Raw genomic sequence first — 16,304 nt, forward strand, 5'->3', positions numbered from 1 at the left:
AAACAATTATATATAATAATGAATTTGGAGTTTATTATATGATAACGTCTGAATTAATTATTACACGTATAATAATTATATAATAATAATTTTAGAGTTTAGCCAATAATTATGTAATTTATTAATAGAGTATTGAATTATTAATTTCAATGATAAGGGTTTAAACTTTGAAAATCTCAAATATAAAAATAATTACTTAAAATTTTATTTAATTAATTCGTATAATCATTTATATTTAATAAGTTTGAAATTTAAATTACATGCTTATAACCCACACTTTTGTTTTTAAATTGCAACTTCTTTTGTAAAAAATCAATCATATAAATTTATTTATAAAATTAAAAAACTCCACCGAATGGATAAAAATAATGATCATACAATTTATTCTAATTTTTTAGTGGCATCAATTCATGGTCCCCTCTTACCGAGCGGGTATTCCATTAAGCTCCAATCTTGACTTAAAACAGAAAGAAAAGCATCAACAAGAGTCAAGGTCGTGCGATGAACTCGTCTTTTGTCTCTTCTTCCCGATCGTGGACCTAATAATTTCTTAACATTTTAAAAGATGACATCAAGGTAAATGGGCCTTCTCAAAATTAGACTTTTTCGATAGACTTGGAAAGCGTAGGTCTTCTTCTTGTTTGGCAAGATAGAAAGTGCGAACACAGGAAAAATTTTAGATATTGCAGGAATATTGTGCAGATATTCTTCTGCAATAATGTTTACTTATGAAATAGACAAGTCAATCAAACACGGCAGAAACAAAAAATCGATTCAAGTGAACCAATAAACACTCCATCTAATTTCAAGTTCAACTAAGCTTGCTCTGATTCCTATTGGGCTAACTTGATGGAAAATGAAGAGAATTTTTCAATGAGAACACTTGTTGGAAATTGAAGAGATTTTTTTTTTTTGCTATGTTAATTGTAAAAATTTTATCTTAGCTTAGAAAAGGTAAGTCGTAAATATTCAAATATAATAGCGAATTAAACTTTTTGGCAAAAAAAGTCAAGAAAAAGAATGCATGTGTCTTAAAGACTAAACCTCTATAAATTATTATATTTAAATTTTATATGCTTTATCCTCTATTTAATTTCAAATTCATTTATGCTTTAATTTTTTTAATATTTTTTATACTATCTTTTTCCCAATTATATTTGTTAAAATTTAACTTTGAAAAGAATTTAGATACAGTTCAATTCATCCTTTCTCTTAAATTATTGATTATACTTGAGCTAACATAAATAAAAATTAACCAATATTTCATTCAATATGAAAATCATTATTTAAGGAAAAATAATTAATTTAATACATTATCAATTGTTTGATGTGTATATAAATAGTTCTCTTTTTTCATTTTTAGAGTTTTTATATACTTTTATATATAGTAATGATAATATTTTGATAACAATTATCCAATTCACTGTTAGTAAAATTTTGAAACCTGTTTTAAAAAATAGGTTTAAATGGTTAGCATGTGTCTATTTGAGTATATTTATAAAAAAAAATTAAATTATTAATTAATAAATGAACACATGACCAGTAACGAATTTTTATATTTAACTAAAAGTTTAATATTTTATATATATATAATATTTCATTTGAGTTATGTTATTTAACTAACATAAAACATATATGCAAGTAATATATTAATAAAAAATCACAAGTTTATAAAATCATAAATTTATCAATTTATAAACAAAAGTACAAAGAAGCAAAATATATCAAATAAATAATTATATTTAAAATTGTGAGTGACATTTAAAAAAAAAAAACTTTAAAGAATTGAATTTCAATTAAATATTTCAATAATCTCTCTTTCAATATTGACAACCAATAAGTGGATCGAAGAAAAAAATTAAATTTATTTGTTCATTAATAGAAAGTGTAAATTAAAATTTTAAAAGTTCAATTAAGTTTTTTTTTTAAATTCGCATAATTATAATTTAATATTTGTGACAAATCATTTAATTTTAAACATTTATAAAAAAATAATTGGTAAGTAAAATAAATAAATATATTTTAATCTTTTAATTTAAAGGGGCCAGTTAATTTTATTTAATATATATAATATATAAATATAAAAGTTTTAAAGAGATTTTTCAAAATCTTGGGGGGAGGCCCCCCTGGTTTAGCTTACCCACCGCTCCTGCACATGACAAACACATAAACCTATTTTGAAATTAAAAAAAAAAAATCCACCAACCCAATATAAATTGCAGTCCTATTCTTTATTCCAATTTGTTAGTGGTATCACTTCGTTGCCTCTGTTACTGTCTACGTCTTACAAGTGGTATCCAGTTGGGTTCCAATCTTGACCCTTGGAGAAAAGCGTCAATAAGGGTCACCATGGCCATGCCTTGGCCCTCGCCTCGTCTCGTCTTACCCGTGTCCCTCATTTTCTTACTTTTGGAAAGAAGACTTCAAGGTAAGGTCCTTTCAAATCAGACTTTTGTTCTTGTTTGACAAGATAGAAGTGTGAACACAGGATAAATTTTCGACATTGCAGAAATATTGTACAGATTTTCCACTGCAATGATGTCTAGTTATGAAAAAGACACGTCAAACAAACACCGCAGAAACAAAAAATCCATTTAAGTGATCCAATAGATACTCCATCCAATTTCAAGTTCAACTAAGCTTGCTTTGATTCCAATTGAGATAACTTGATGAAAATTGAAGACAGAGGGTCCCGGATTATCGTTGTCATTTTTAAAAGTTTCCAAATCAGGTTGAAATTAAGGTACCATCAAAATAGCCTTTGACAAACAAAACATGTGGAATGTATTAGTATTAAATAATGAACAATCAACACTATGATTCACCAAACTTAATTGTTCTTTTCTTTCTCTTAATTTGCCTCATAACCCAAGCATATACCGATGGAAGACACTCGGTTCATCCTCCCTCTCATGGTTGTGATGCTCTTGCATAATTTTGTGCCTAGTTTTTCGATGGAATCACCCAACATCACCACTGATCGATTGGCTCTCCTTGCCCTGAAAGCCCATGTCACTCGAGACCCTCAAAATGTTTTGGCAACCAACTGGTCCGCTGCTACCTCTGTCTGCAATTGGATTGGTGTCAGTTGTGGATCCAAGCACCGCAGAGTCACTGCTCTAAATCTTATTAGCATGAGTCTCACAGGAACCATCCCACCAATCTTGGGAAATCTGTCTTTTCTTACTTCGCTCAACATTAGAAATAACAGTTTTCATGCTTCATTACCAATCGAATTGGTCAATTTGCGTCGGTTGAAATTAATAGATATTGGTAGCAACAGCTTCAGTGGAGAAATCCCATCATGGTTTGGCTCCTTCCCTGAACTTCAAAACTTGTTTCTGTACGGTAACAACTTCACTGGTGTTATCCCATCTTCTTTGGGCGATTTGTCAAAGCTAGAGAAGTTGGTCCTATATAACAATAGTCTTGAAGGGCAGATTTCTAAAGCAATTGGAAATATTTCTAATTTGCAATGGTTATATTTGGATTATAATCGCCTTTCAGGTTCCATACTTGCCAATCTTTTCATATAATCTTCATTGCAAAATATTGATTGCAACACTAATAATCTCATCTCAGGTCATCTTCCTTCGGATATATTTGATCACCTTCCTAAATTACGGCAGCTAGGTTTGGTTTCGAACCAGTTTTCCGGTAGAATTCCAGCCAGTTTATCCAATTGCAAGGAGTTGGAAATTTTGTACTTATCGAACAACTCTTTGAACGGAAGTGTACCTGAAGAAATTGGAAATTTGACTATGCTCAGGGAGTTGTATCTCAGTATGAACAACCTTGAAGGTACGCTAAACTTGGCCATGGTTTACAAACTAAAATCAAAACTAATTAATATGGAATACGTGATTAATTGGAAATTTGTATGAACTTTTTCATAGATCCGAATTTTGAATTTCAGATTCGGTTTAGAAATTTTAATTCAAAATTTCGTGAATTTTATTCGAAATTTTCTATGTAATTAATTAACTTTCGTCATACCATTTGGGATTTGACATATGCTTTAATTTCTTTACTAACCATGAATCATTATTTTGCATGTATTTTATATATTTTCGCTATAGTATCAAATATTAAAGAAAGTCCACATTTCATTATATCAAGATGATGTAAAAGTGATATGTATAATTATATATACTAGTTTTTTTTCATGTGCTATGCACGTAATTGTTAACCAAATTATAATTCTAATATTTTAAAATAATTTTAATACTTTTATAATAATAAAATTGAAATAACCATCATCATACTAAATTAAATTGAAAATATAAATTTAAGTTTGAAAAAAATAAATATAACAAAAATTTTAAATTAAAATTCCAATAAAGAATAAATATTTAACCTTTCTCTATTTTGACTTTTTTTTAGAACTTTTCTTTTAAGTCTTTTGATTTTATTTCATCATTTTCATTCATTTTTTATATATTTTTCTTTTTTTTTTAATTTTTTTAGAGAATATCTTCTATCACAATCAAATCGGATTTTTTACTTTCCTTTCTTCTCTATTTTATGCTTTTTCTTGAGCTTTTTCTTTTAACTTTTTTTGTAGTGAATTTTTATTTTCAATTAAAAATTTTTTTAAAGTAATCGATTATTGATGAACTCATTTAAACTCTTGCTTTTCATCTATTTGCTATTGAAATTTTAAATTATTTATTTTGATTTGAAACCATATTCTTATAAAGTTTTTGTTGCTTGAAATAAAGTAAATATATAATATTTTCTTTTTCATGATCACTTACTTTTGTTTTTGATATGTACTTATTTATGAAATATAAATCATTTTGTAGTTTCATTTTATATTAAAAAATACATACTTACATGAATTTTACTAATTAAAAAATATTAATTTATAAACATATTCTAAAAAAAAGGATTTGAAGCAATCAAGAACCATTTTCATCAATGATGTTTATTTATACATTTACAAGAGATATTAACTAAAACTACTTTTAATATCGACTATTGATTTCTTAAAAAGCCACTAAATATGCATAACTTAATAAAATATGTTATAATAAGAGTTTAAATAACACATTTTACTTAAAGGTATATCTTATCATAATCAAATAGTTTTTTTATATTGTTCTTTAAATATTGAAATATTTTTCTCAATTAACTTTGGTTCAATATTATTATTGTTTGTTAAATAATGAAATATAATAATTCTAAAATTAATAAGATATGACCTATTTTAGATAAATATCAAAAGATATTATTATATTTTGAAGGTAAACTATGTTTTAAATCTTAGACTTTAAAATTGATAATGAATATAGTTTTAATATTTGAACTCTTTTTTAATTAAAATGGAGTAATTTCTTTATTCAACGAACACTTAATTATATATTTAGTATAAGTCATACAAAAAATTTATCATTTAATTGATATTGTTATAAAAGTATAATTTATAGAATTCATATTATTATTAATGTTATTAAATCATATATTTTGATTTAAAATATTATGTACTTGATAAAATAACTTTTAGATATTTTTCCTATAGTATTATCTAATAAGTTTAAACTCATTATTTCTTTCTTTCATTTTAAAAATATCTTTAAAGCCAATAATTTTTTTATAGTTGCTGCCAGTGTTATAAAACCTACCACATAACACAAGAATTTATTTTTAGTAAAAATATAGCGTTAATCTAGTTACTATTAATTTATTATCAAGTAGACAATCAATGACATAAAATTTAGATAAATTCGTTCCAAATTTTTACTTCAGAAATTGATTTTTTTTCAATAAAACTATGTTATTATAGTAATTGGTACATGAATATTGTTTTAATTATTTATATATGTGTACAATATCCACAAATATTTGTAATTCAATACCTTAGTATTAAATGGCAATAAATATATATTTTTAAATAAATAAAATATGTTACACAAATTAAAAAATATATATACCTCTATATCAATATTCAACCAAAACAAAAACAAAAAAATTTACTAAGTTAGTAATGATTTACTATATATATTATCGATGATTTACTACTAAATTATATCACTAATTTACTATTAAAATATGAATAATTTAGTATTAAGTGATTCATATTTTACTACTAAGCTGAAATTGATTTATTATAAGTTATCATTAATTTATTGTTATCACTAATTTATAATTAAATTATAACTGAATTATCATTAAATTATCAATAAATTCGACTAAGTTAACATTGATTTATTATTATAACTAATTTATTACTAAGTTTTGACTTCACTCTCGCTAGTAACTAGAGTTTAATCCTTAAAAAGTTCAAGTATAAAAAAACTTATCATCGATTGATAACTAAGTTATCGTGGATTTATTACTATATTATCAGTAATTTATTATTAAATTATCAAAGATTTACTATTAAGTTATGAAATATTTACTACAAAATTATCAATGATTAATTAATTTACTACTAAATTATCATTGATATACAACTAAATTATAAGTGATTTACTACTAAATTCAATGATTTACTATTATATTATTATGCATTTACTAATTACCATTGATCTATTACTAACAATTTAACAATTAGCTATTAAGTTATCAATTATTTACTACTAAGTTATCAATTGAATTACTACTAAGTTATTTATGATTTACTATTAATTTATCAATAAATTACAATATATGAAATAATTTCCTTTTTATATAATAACATCATTGTTTCATTCATAATTTAGAATTTTTTTACTAAATATTTTTAATGAATAGGTTCATGGAAGGTTTATTATAGTTCCTAATGATGAAAGTTCTAGCTTTGTTCTTTCTAGTTACCAGGGTTCAATAACTGGTAACTTCATATATAAAAAAATGTTATCACTAATTAAACAATAAGTTATCAATTACATATTACTATCTTATCACTGATTTACAACTAAATTATCATTAATTTATCACTAAGTTATAGATGATTTACTATTAAATTATAAACAATTTACTACTAAATTATTGATAATTTACTATTAAGTTATAGATAATTTATTATAAAGTTATTACTAATTTATTATGAAGTTTTTGATGATTTAGTATGAAGTTATTAATAATTAACTAATTTACAATTAAATTATCATTAATTTATAACTAAATTATCACTAATTTACAGCTATGTTATCAATGATTTACGATGACATTATTAGTGATTTACTACTAAATTATCAATAATTTACTATTAAATTATCAACAATTTACTATATACTATTATGCATTTGCTACCATGTCATCATTGATTTGCTAATAAGTTTTAGTGATTAACTATTAAATTATCATTGATTTATTGCTAAGTTATTTGTGATTTACTGCTAAGTTTATCATTTAATTACTATTAAACTAAAATAGATTTACTATTAAGTTATTAGTAACTTATTACTAAGTTTTCCTTGATTTACTACTAAATTATCAATAATTAACTATTAAATTATCATTTATTTTTTATTGAGTTATCATTAATTTACAACTATGCTATTATGCATTTACAATTATGTTATATTGATTTACTATTAAATTATTATGCATTTATTATTATGTTATTATTAATTTACTACTAAGTTATCAATTATTTACTATTAAATTATTATTGATATACTATTAAGTTATCACTAATTTACTATACTAAATTATCACTGATTAACTATTAATTTATCAATGATTACTATTAAGTTATATTGATTTATTTTTAATTATTAATTATTAATTATTACTAAGTTCTAAATTATTTACTACTAAATTATCATTAACTTATTATTAAGTTGTTTATGATTTACTGTTAAATTTGTCAATTAATTATTACTCTCTTTATCTATCCCAATTAACTTTCTTTTGTTAAATTTTTTTAATTTTGACATTTATTATTTTAAATATTTTAATAAATTTAATTTTATAAAACATATATTTAGAAACCACTTCATTTAAAGTTTTTAAAATATGTATTTTTTCAGATTTTTTATCAATAATAAATATAAAATAATAAGTGATTAAAGTTAAAAAAAATTGACCAACAAAAATAAAAATGTGATAATTATACTAGGATGGAGAAAGTATTAAATTGAATCTTATTTACTATTAACTTATTATTAATTTATTACTAAGTTATCATTGATTTACTATTAAGTTATCACTTATTTTTATTAAACTATCCTTAATTTACTAGTTTATTTTTATGTATTTACAATTATGTATAAATAATTTACTATTAAGTTATTTGTTATTTACTATTATATTATTATGTATTTATTATTATGTTATCCCTGACATACATCTATCTTACCAATTATGTACTATTAAATTATTATTTATTTACTATTATGTTATTAATAATTTACTAATAAGTTATCCATAATTTAATATATAGTTATCATTGATTTAATATAAAGTTATTATTGGTATTGTCTAAACTATCATTATCAATAATTTTGCTACTATATGACTCTTTCTACCTTTATTTGTTTGTCTTGTGGTGATTTTTACATAGTTTAAGAAAAATATTTTAACTTTAATATATTTAATATTAAAATTAATTTTTTATAAAATTAAAGTTTTATGATTTTTAATGTTAAAAAGTAAAAAAAAAAATCATAAAAATAATTTAAAATATAAAATGTAAGAGTATAGATATTTAAAACAGAAAATAAGACATAATTTTGGGACATCCTAAAAAAATGGACAAAGAAAATAAGACAGAGGGAATAGTATACATTTACTATCATGTTACAATTTATTTAACACTAAATCCTCTATAGTTAATTTAATTGTGTAAAACATATTAATAGACGTAATGTATTACAAACATTAAAATATTCATTTGTAAAAAAATTATTTTAAATCTTCTAGTCGTATTGCTTACTTTAAGTGGGGCATGAATGACTTAACCAAGAAAAACTATTTTAACAAGAAACTAAATAAAAAGTAGACAATATTTTAATTTGCTAAAAAAATTAAATAGAAATAAGTAGAGATAATTTAGTAAATTATCACATATTATATATAATATAGATATATATGAAACATCTTCTTAATTATAAAATGTCCCATTCAAAGTAAGCTATAAAATCTAAAATATGCACATGTTTGTCAGTTTTCTAAATTTTAGATAAAATTTAAATAACTATTTATAGTAAAGTTGGCTCAATTCCAAATAGGGCACTTTTTACACATTAATTAAAAAAATTTAAGGTCATGATATCATCTATAATCTAATACATTTTTTAATCATTTTCATATATATTATGATATATTGACCAACTGAATAATAAAAAGACTAATTTAGTAATTTGAGGATCTATATGAAATATTAATTGATTCATTTATCTTGTTTTTGTATATATACATATATATATAATGTTATTTTATCAATTGAGTTAATTTTTTATCTTAATTGCAAGACTATATAAATAGATATGTTTTATTCCAGAACCTCATACTTCAAATTTTTTATAATGTGACTAATGAGTTCAATTATAAGTCTTCCATTCTTTATGAATTGAAGAATTATTTAAATATGCATGATTGGCATGTAGTGTATTATTAATAGGAGTCTACCAAATTAAAAAATCATTTTTAATATTGTTTGTAGTTCACATTTTTTTATGCATATATCATAGATGATATTTGTATTTATGTATAATAAACACACTCATAAGAGTACAAATAATTATTAAATGGATACTTTCATGATAAGAATTCAAATCAATAATTATATACTTTAAGGCCATGTTTGATGCTAGAATTATTAATAGAATAAGATGATAATCATTTTATATTATATTTTATTTGTATCTAAGGAGAGGGATATGGATTATGAGGAGAATTAATATCCTCTTGGCATAGGATTATTCAATCCTCCAAAAATGAAGAGGATTATATTTAATCCATGGGATTAAACTTGCATGTCCAATTATACCTTTAAAAATTATATCAATAATTTAAATTATATAAATTTTGAGGAAGGATAATTTTGACAAATAAATAAATTATCTTATCATAATCCTTGCATACATCAAACACAAATTTTGATGATATTATTTAATCTAATCCTATTCATAATATTATCTTATCCTATATTCTCATAATTTTGTATATCAAATATGACCTAAGTATATAAACAAATAAAATGAAATGAACTATAACATTAATGTTTCAAAGAATATAATAATTAGTTAGAGAACTAACAATGCTTTGATCATTCAACAAAACACACACAATTAATCAATATTTTTTACTATCAAAACACAAAAATATGTTAGAGTATTATTAATTGAAAATAATAAATTCATATTTTTCAAGAAAAAATAATGAAATATATTGATAATATTATTTTTAAATTTCACAAATGAAGTTAGCAGCATGATATATACTTTTTAGGTTTTAGAGTATATTAAAAAAAAAACTAATTGAAAAAAAAAAGTGAGTGATGGGTTAATTTCTTAACCCACTTATGGAAATAAAAAAAACTTAACTATCTATATATTAAATAATTTCTTTCTTCAATATTAATGTTTCTTACCAATATTGTATTTGGTTTCATAAATTTTTTTTTAAGTACTAAATATTTGAAATTACGTATAAAAAATAAGGATAGACCGAAATTAATTTGGGTGTAGTATAGAATCAATCTATAAACGATGAAATAAAAACTAAGTTTAGTGACAATTCAAGAGTACATGAGATTATGTTCATAAAGTAAAGATTCATTTAAGCATTATAATGTTAAGGTGTGATTGCATAGAGTGATTAGAAATATTATAATCAACCATTGCAATCATCAAACATATAAATGTATATTTATCATAAAAAAAAAAACATATAAACTTACCATAATACATGTATTACTCTTTTTTTAATAATTTTTTGATAATTTAATTTATAATTTTATATGAACTTTAATTTTAATTAATCTAAATTAAATAAATAAAAAATATAAATATATTTAAGGACTCATCATATAAACCATTAAAAAAGATAAAGAGTAAATTAGATTGTATCTTAAAAATGAAAAATTATATGCTTTACTTGAGATAAAGTTTAAATGTTTTGATGGCATACACATTATGGTCTAATAATTTAGACTAAAACAATTAGTAATTGAGAAATAAAGAAAAGATTTGTCTATATTTCGCTCAAAATCACGAACTCATAGTATATCATAGGCTATAGGATGAGAAATGTATTTTATATGAATTTGATTGAATTATTACTTATGAAATTTAACAAAAAAGAATTCTAAAAATAAATATGAGAGTTAATTTGAGTTAATTTTGGACAATAGATCCACCATATCCTACAAATAAATTTTTAATGTAGTTTAATTTGATATAAATTTTATAATTTTTAATTGATTTAAATTTAAATAAGTAATGAATAAAAAGCTATATATTTAATGTCAAATAATCATTATTAAATAAATAAATAATGCTAAAAATTGAAATATAAATGTGTTAATTTTTAAAATTTATAAGGATATTTATGTTATTCATATTTAACACTTTTAGATTTAATTTAAATAACTAACTAATAAAAGTTATATATTTAATGACAAATAATCTTTATTAAATAAATAAAAAATGCTAGAAATTTAAAGGTAAATTTATTATTTCTTAAAATTCATAGAGGTATTTATGTCGTTCACTTTTAATACTTTTAGAGTTCACACTTTTATATATGGATGATATTTTAAATAATGATATCAAAGTATTATTTCATCCATGTGCAATGTATGTGTAGAATAAACTAGTATTACATGAATGCTCAAGGTTTGTCATTTTTCCTCAACATATATAAAATCAACTATATATTGATTGAATCTAAATAGCAATGTTAAATTAATGCTTCTAAATAACATTGTGCCTTGATTGTTCATTAATAGACATTCAATTAATTTCTGTTAGCTAGAGTATGATCTACTATCTATCTACCTTACAAAAACTAATTAAGTTTGAATAATAATATGTTTTCAGGTTCCATTCCTTCCTCAATCTTCAACATTTCTACATTGCAAGTAATTCAGCTAGGGAAAAACAACTTCTCAGGTCATCTCTCATCAGATATGTTTAATCACCTTTCTGAATTACAATCGCTTGACTTGAGTCAGAATCAATTTTCCGGAAGAATTCCGACAAGTTTATTCAAGTGCAAAGAGTTACAATACCTATATTTGTCCTACAATCAATTGAAGGGGACTGTGCCGGTAGAAATCCGGAATTTAACTTGGCTTACGGAGTTGGCTCTCGACCATAACAACTTCCAAGGTAAAACATTAATTCATTCTTATAATAATGCTTACATTTTTGTTTTTAATTTCAATTTTCATCTAAAATTTTATGTATAACAAAAACTTGAATTCAAATATTCTTTTATAAATTAAACATTTAGTTTGTGGCTGTGATCTTTTGGCCACTTTGAACTTGTTTATCACTTTGAGATACTTTGTCTAAAGTTTTTGAAGCTTGCTAGTGTGAACTAGTGTATTTTTTTTTAATACAAAGTGGTCATAGTTTGGTAAGAGTAAAAAATAATTCACATGTTAGAATTTGAATTTCAAATTTGTTAAATATTATTTTTTAAAAAAATGATTATACGAAGTAATTAGGGTAAGCCTTGTGCTCAATTTATGTATCATTTTGCTATACTATTTATGTTATGCGTTAGCAAAAAATAAAATAAAATAAAATATCTAATAAAGCTTTATCTTTTCATCGTGCTTATGTTTGGTCACTTGGATTGGAAAATTTTTCTTTTATATGTTCAAAAGTAACTATTACTTACTAAAACAAAAAATGAAAAAGCTAAAAAATTCATTTTGCTTTAAAAAGGAAACAAGAACTTTTGTTTATTTACAATAACCAAAGGCTTTTTGAAAACTAATTCAACTTAAGTCTTTTGGATATTCAATGCTACATATTTGAAAAATGCCATACTAGCCATTGTTAGGAAATTTTGATTTCTCCTTTTGAGCTATAACTAGGATTTTCAAAAATTATAATGCAAAAATAAATGGAAATTAAGAAGATTAGAACACCTCTTTTCTCACAAGTGCTCGATTGAAAAATGGCCTTCTTAATTAATTATTTATTTATTTATTTGTTGCAGTACTTTCTCGTAGGAAAATTTTAACCTATAATGGATGATTTAAACTCGTTTTCCAGGTGAAATTCCACCAATTATTGGAAACATGAGTTTTCTTGGTGTACTGTTTCTTCCCTCTAACAATTTCACAGGTATAGTATCATCTCCATTCCTTTTTTTTATCAGGTTTCCACATGTCAGAAATTCTTTCAATTACGTCTGAATTTGAAAATAAGGATTTAGATTTCAAAATTATAGTACTAATTGTGTGATATTGAAAGAGCAAATTAATATAAATATGACTTTATTAGAAGTTTTCTTTAACACAACTCAAGTCATTAATAAAAATTTAGTACATGTAAGAGAAAATTATTTGTCCCTAGAAAGTATTTTAAACATTTCTTATTAGAGCTTTCCTTTCTGTTAGATTAAATTTTGACATAGAATACATAATGTAAATAATTAGTGAAGTAATTGCTTTTCATAGTTTTATCCTCAACTATAATTTTCTAATTTAACTTATACCTATGTAAGCTGTTGATAGATTGTTAAATTATTAATTTCACTTATCAGATTTACCGAATTCAATTCTAACAATTTCAAATAAAAAAAAAATAATTGGCCTGGGTATCATGGAAAAAGTTCCAAATCTACAAGGGAATGTAAAAGAGTTATTTTTCTTGCTAAAGAAAAAAGATCACAATATTTTATTTACATTTTTCGGAGCAAACCTCTTTTAAATTAGAATCTTCAAACTCATAATCTTGTTCAAATTTGCTCCTAGGACGACTTCCATCTCCACCACCTTCATTGAGATGGTTCATGGTTTCCGATAATAATTTAGTTGGAGACATCCCTTCCTCAATTTGCAATGTGAGGTCACTTCAAGGTCTCAGCTTGTTTAAGAATAATCTCGTTGGAACTATTCCACAATGTCTTGGAAACTTAAGCTTTTCCCTTGTAGACTTGGAGTTACAGATGAATAATTTTCATGGTACAATACCAGGAAATTTTTCTGAAGGTTGTTCATTAAGAAATTTTAACCTGAATAGCAACCAGCTGAAAGGGTCACTACCACGATCTTGGGTTAATTGTAGAGACTTGAAACTTTTAGATCTAGCAAACAACAACTTAAATGACACTTTTCCCCATTGGTTAGGAATTTTGGATATAGAAACTCTTGTCTTGCGATCTAATAGATTCTATGGTCGGATAGACAATTTTGAAGTTACATCTTCGTTCTCTCATTTGCGGATCATTGATCTCTCCCATAATGATTTCATTGGCTACTTACCAATGAAATTTTTCGAAAATTTGCATGCTATAAGAGATTCGAACAAAAGGAAAGCAGAGTACATGATAGATTTATATGATGAAGATCGTTTTTATGATAACTCAGTATTGATTACGACGAAAGGGTTGGAGTTACAATTCATTGACATCTTAACCACTTTCACAGCAATAGACTTTTCAAGTAATCGATTCGCTGGACAAATTCCTGAAGTACTTGGAGAACTTCATTCCCTTTTAGTCCTCAACCTCTCTCACAATAGTTTAACAGGTTCTATCCCATCAGTGTTAGGGAATTTGTCAGCACTTGAATCATTAGATCTCTCGTCAAACAAGCTCCAAGGAAGAATTCCTCAAGAACTAGTGAATATGATATTCTTAGAGGTATTAAACCTATCTCAGAATCATTTTGTGGGACAGATTCCTCAAGGCAATCAGTTTGGTACTTTCTCAAATGATTCCTACATTGGGAACTTGGGTTTATGTGGACTTCCTTTATCAAAAAAATGTGATGATGATCAGAATTCGGAAACTCATCCAATAAAGTTTGATGAAGATGATGATACCACAAGAGAATTGAATTGGAAATTTTCTATATTGATGGGTTATGGATGCGGATTGGTGCTGGGACTGAGCATGGGATACATTGTATTTACAACTGGAAAACCATGGTGGTTCATTAGGATCATTGAGAGAGTTCTGCAAAAATATGTTACAGGGAAAACCCGAAGAAGACAAGGAAGAAAACAACACAACTAATACTCTTAGGTGAGTTTCGATATTTCTAACAAAAAATATCTGCTTTTTTTTTTATCTTAATTTCTTTAACAAGTTTTAACAATTATGACCAGATTTTATGTGTTGCAGTAAGGATACTCCAAGGGAGGCCTATTTCTAACAGATTGGCAAATGGGACATTCTTGATAAGAATTCAAGAACGGAGATTTTTCAAGTCCGGCAGGATATCCTATATTGTTATACGTTAAACATCGTTGTGTTTGAGGTTACTGTTTCCAGTTTGTTGGATTATAGTGACTAGTTTCTGCTGTAATATTACTCCATAAATTCTACAGTGCTTCCCTATAACAATGATATGCAACTTCTTTTGCACATTGTTATCTTCAATAAAGTTAATGAGCACTAACTTCAAATTTTAAATATTTTTTTTTTTCATTTTTTTCAAATCTTTTAAACCAAGCAAAACAATCATTTGCAGTTCAATTACAGCTTTCCAAAGATCTGATAGAATATGATAATCCCCTGTTTTTCTTCGAACTAATGATAGTTTTATTCAACATTATTCTATATACAAGCTTACTCTTATATGTCTCTCCCTTTTAAAATATTCAGACTGATTCCCAAGTACTTAGCCCACAGGTGACAGCATTTTGACTGATGCTTAGCTCATTGTCAAAATACAACAAATTTATTAGCAGAATCAGTGGATAACCGATGATTTCACAAAACTGCCTGTAAATGGGTTCTTTGGTGAGTTGAGGAAATGTTGCAAATAAATAGAAGAAGGTGTGAGTTGGGATATTTTTAAGCAGAAACAAATTCCCAATGAGATCACCACAAAACAAATCACACGCAAGAGGCAAAATTTAACATGATTCGGCTTAATTGCCTACATCCACATATGAAAGAGAAATCCATTTAAAAAAAACATAGAGATTACAAAGAGTATAAAACACCATAAATAAACACTAATCTTGAGCCCCTGAAACAATCCTAATTTTCATGCTCCATAGCATATAACTTATGGAATATCTTTTATCCCATGCAACCGGTGTTTTCCCAAACAAACTATTTTTTGCATCCTTACAGACCTATCTCCCATATGAAGATCTTATAACTCTATATTTCATAATTCTAAAAGTTAATACTTACTTTATATTTATAAAGCTCCATTAATTGATCACTAAGAATTTCTA

The 16,304-nt window shown here is 24.4% G+C and overlaps 1 protein-coding gene across 3 annotated transcripts; it reads left to right on the top strand.

Annotated features, from left to right (window-relative positions):
• The first annotated feature begins 2,621 nt into the window (after positions 1-2,621).
• On the top strand, positions 2,622-15,525 carry LOC149511647 (uncharacterized). Of its 3 annotated transcripts, none has more exons than XM_089754634.1 (6): positions 2,622-3,507; positions 3,583-3,801; positions 11,973-12,263; positions 13,161-13,232; positions 13,865-15,138; positions 15,222-15,518. In XM_089754634.1, the coding sequence occupies exons 1-5, from the start codon at positions 2,883-2,885 to the stop codon at positions 15,127-15,129; spliced, it is 2,472 nt and encodes an 823-aa protein (XP_089610760.1). In that variant the 5' UTR covers positions 2,622-2,882; the 3' UTR covers positions 15,130-15,138; positions 15,222-15,518. The 3 variants fall into 3 exon arrangements, with proteins under 3 accessions (XP_089610760.1, XP_089610759.1, XP_089610761.1); XM_089754633.1 differs by having other exon boundaries at positions 2,739-3,507; positions 15,238-15,525; XM_089754635.1 differs by having other exon boundaries at positions 2,739-3,507; positions 14,540-15,138; positions 15,238-15,374.
• The last annotated feature ends 779 nt before the right edge of the window (positions 15,526-16,304 follow it).

The sequence above is a fragment of the Durio zibethinus genome, chromosome 25 (assembly GCF_047325235.1).
Source record: "Durio zibethinus cultivar Kanyao isolate XHJ-2024 chromosome 25, ASM4732523v1, whole genome shotgun sequence".
NCBI classification, from domain to species: Eukaryota; Viridiplantae; Streptophyta; class Magnoliopsida; order Malvales; family Malvaceae; genus Durio; species Durio zibethinus.

Bases quoted from the DNA above. Each gene is read 5' to 3' on its own strand.
- LOC149511647 (XM_089754634.1), top strand. From the start codon at position 2,883: ATGGAAGACACTCGGTTCATCCTCCCTCTCATGGTTGTGATGCTCTTG. The intron at 3,508-3,582 runs GTTCCATACTTG...ATCTCATCTCAG, and splicing joins GGATTATAATCGCCTTTCAG to GTCATCTTCCTTCGGATATA. The intron at 12,264-13,160 runs GTAAAACATTAA...CTCGTTTTCCAG, and splicing joins CGACCATAACAACTTCCAAG to GTGAAATTCCACCAATTATT.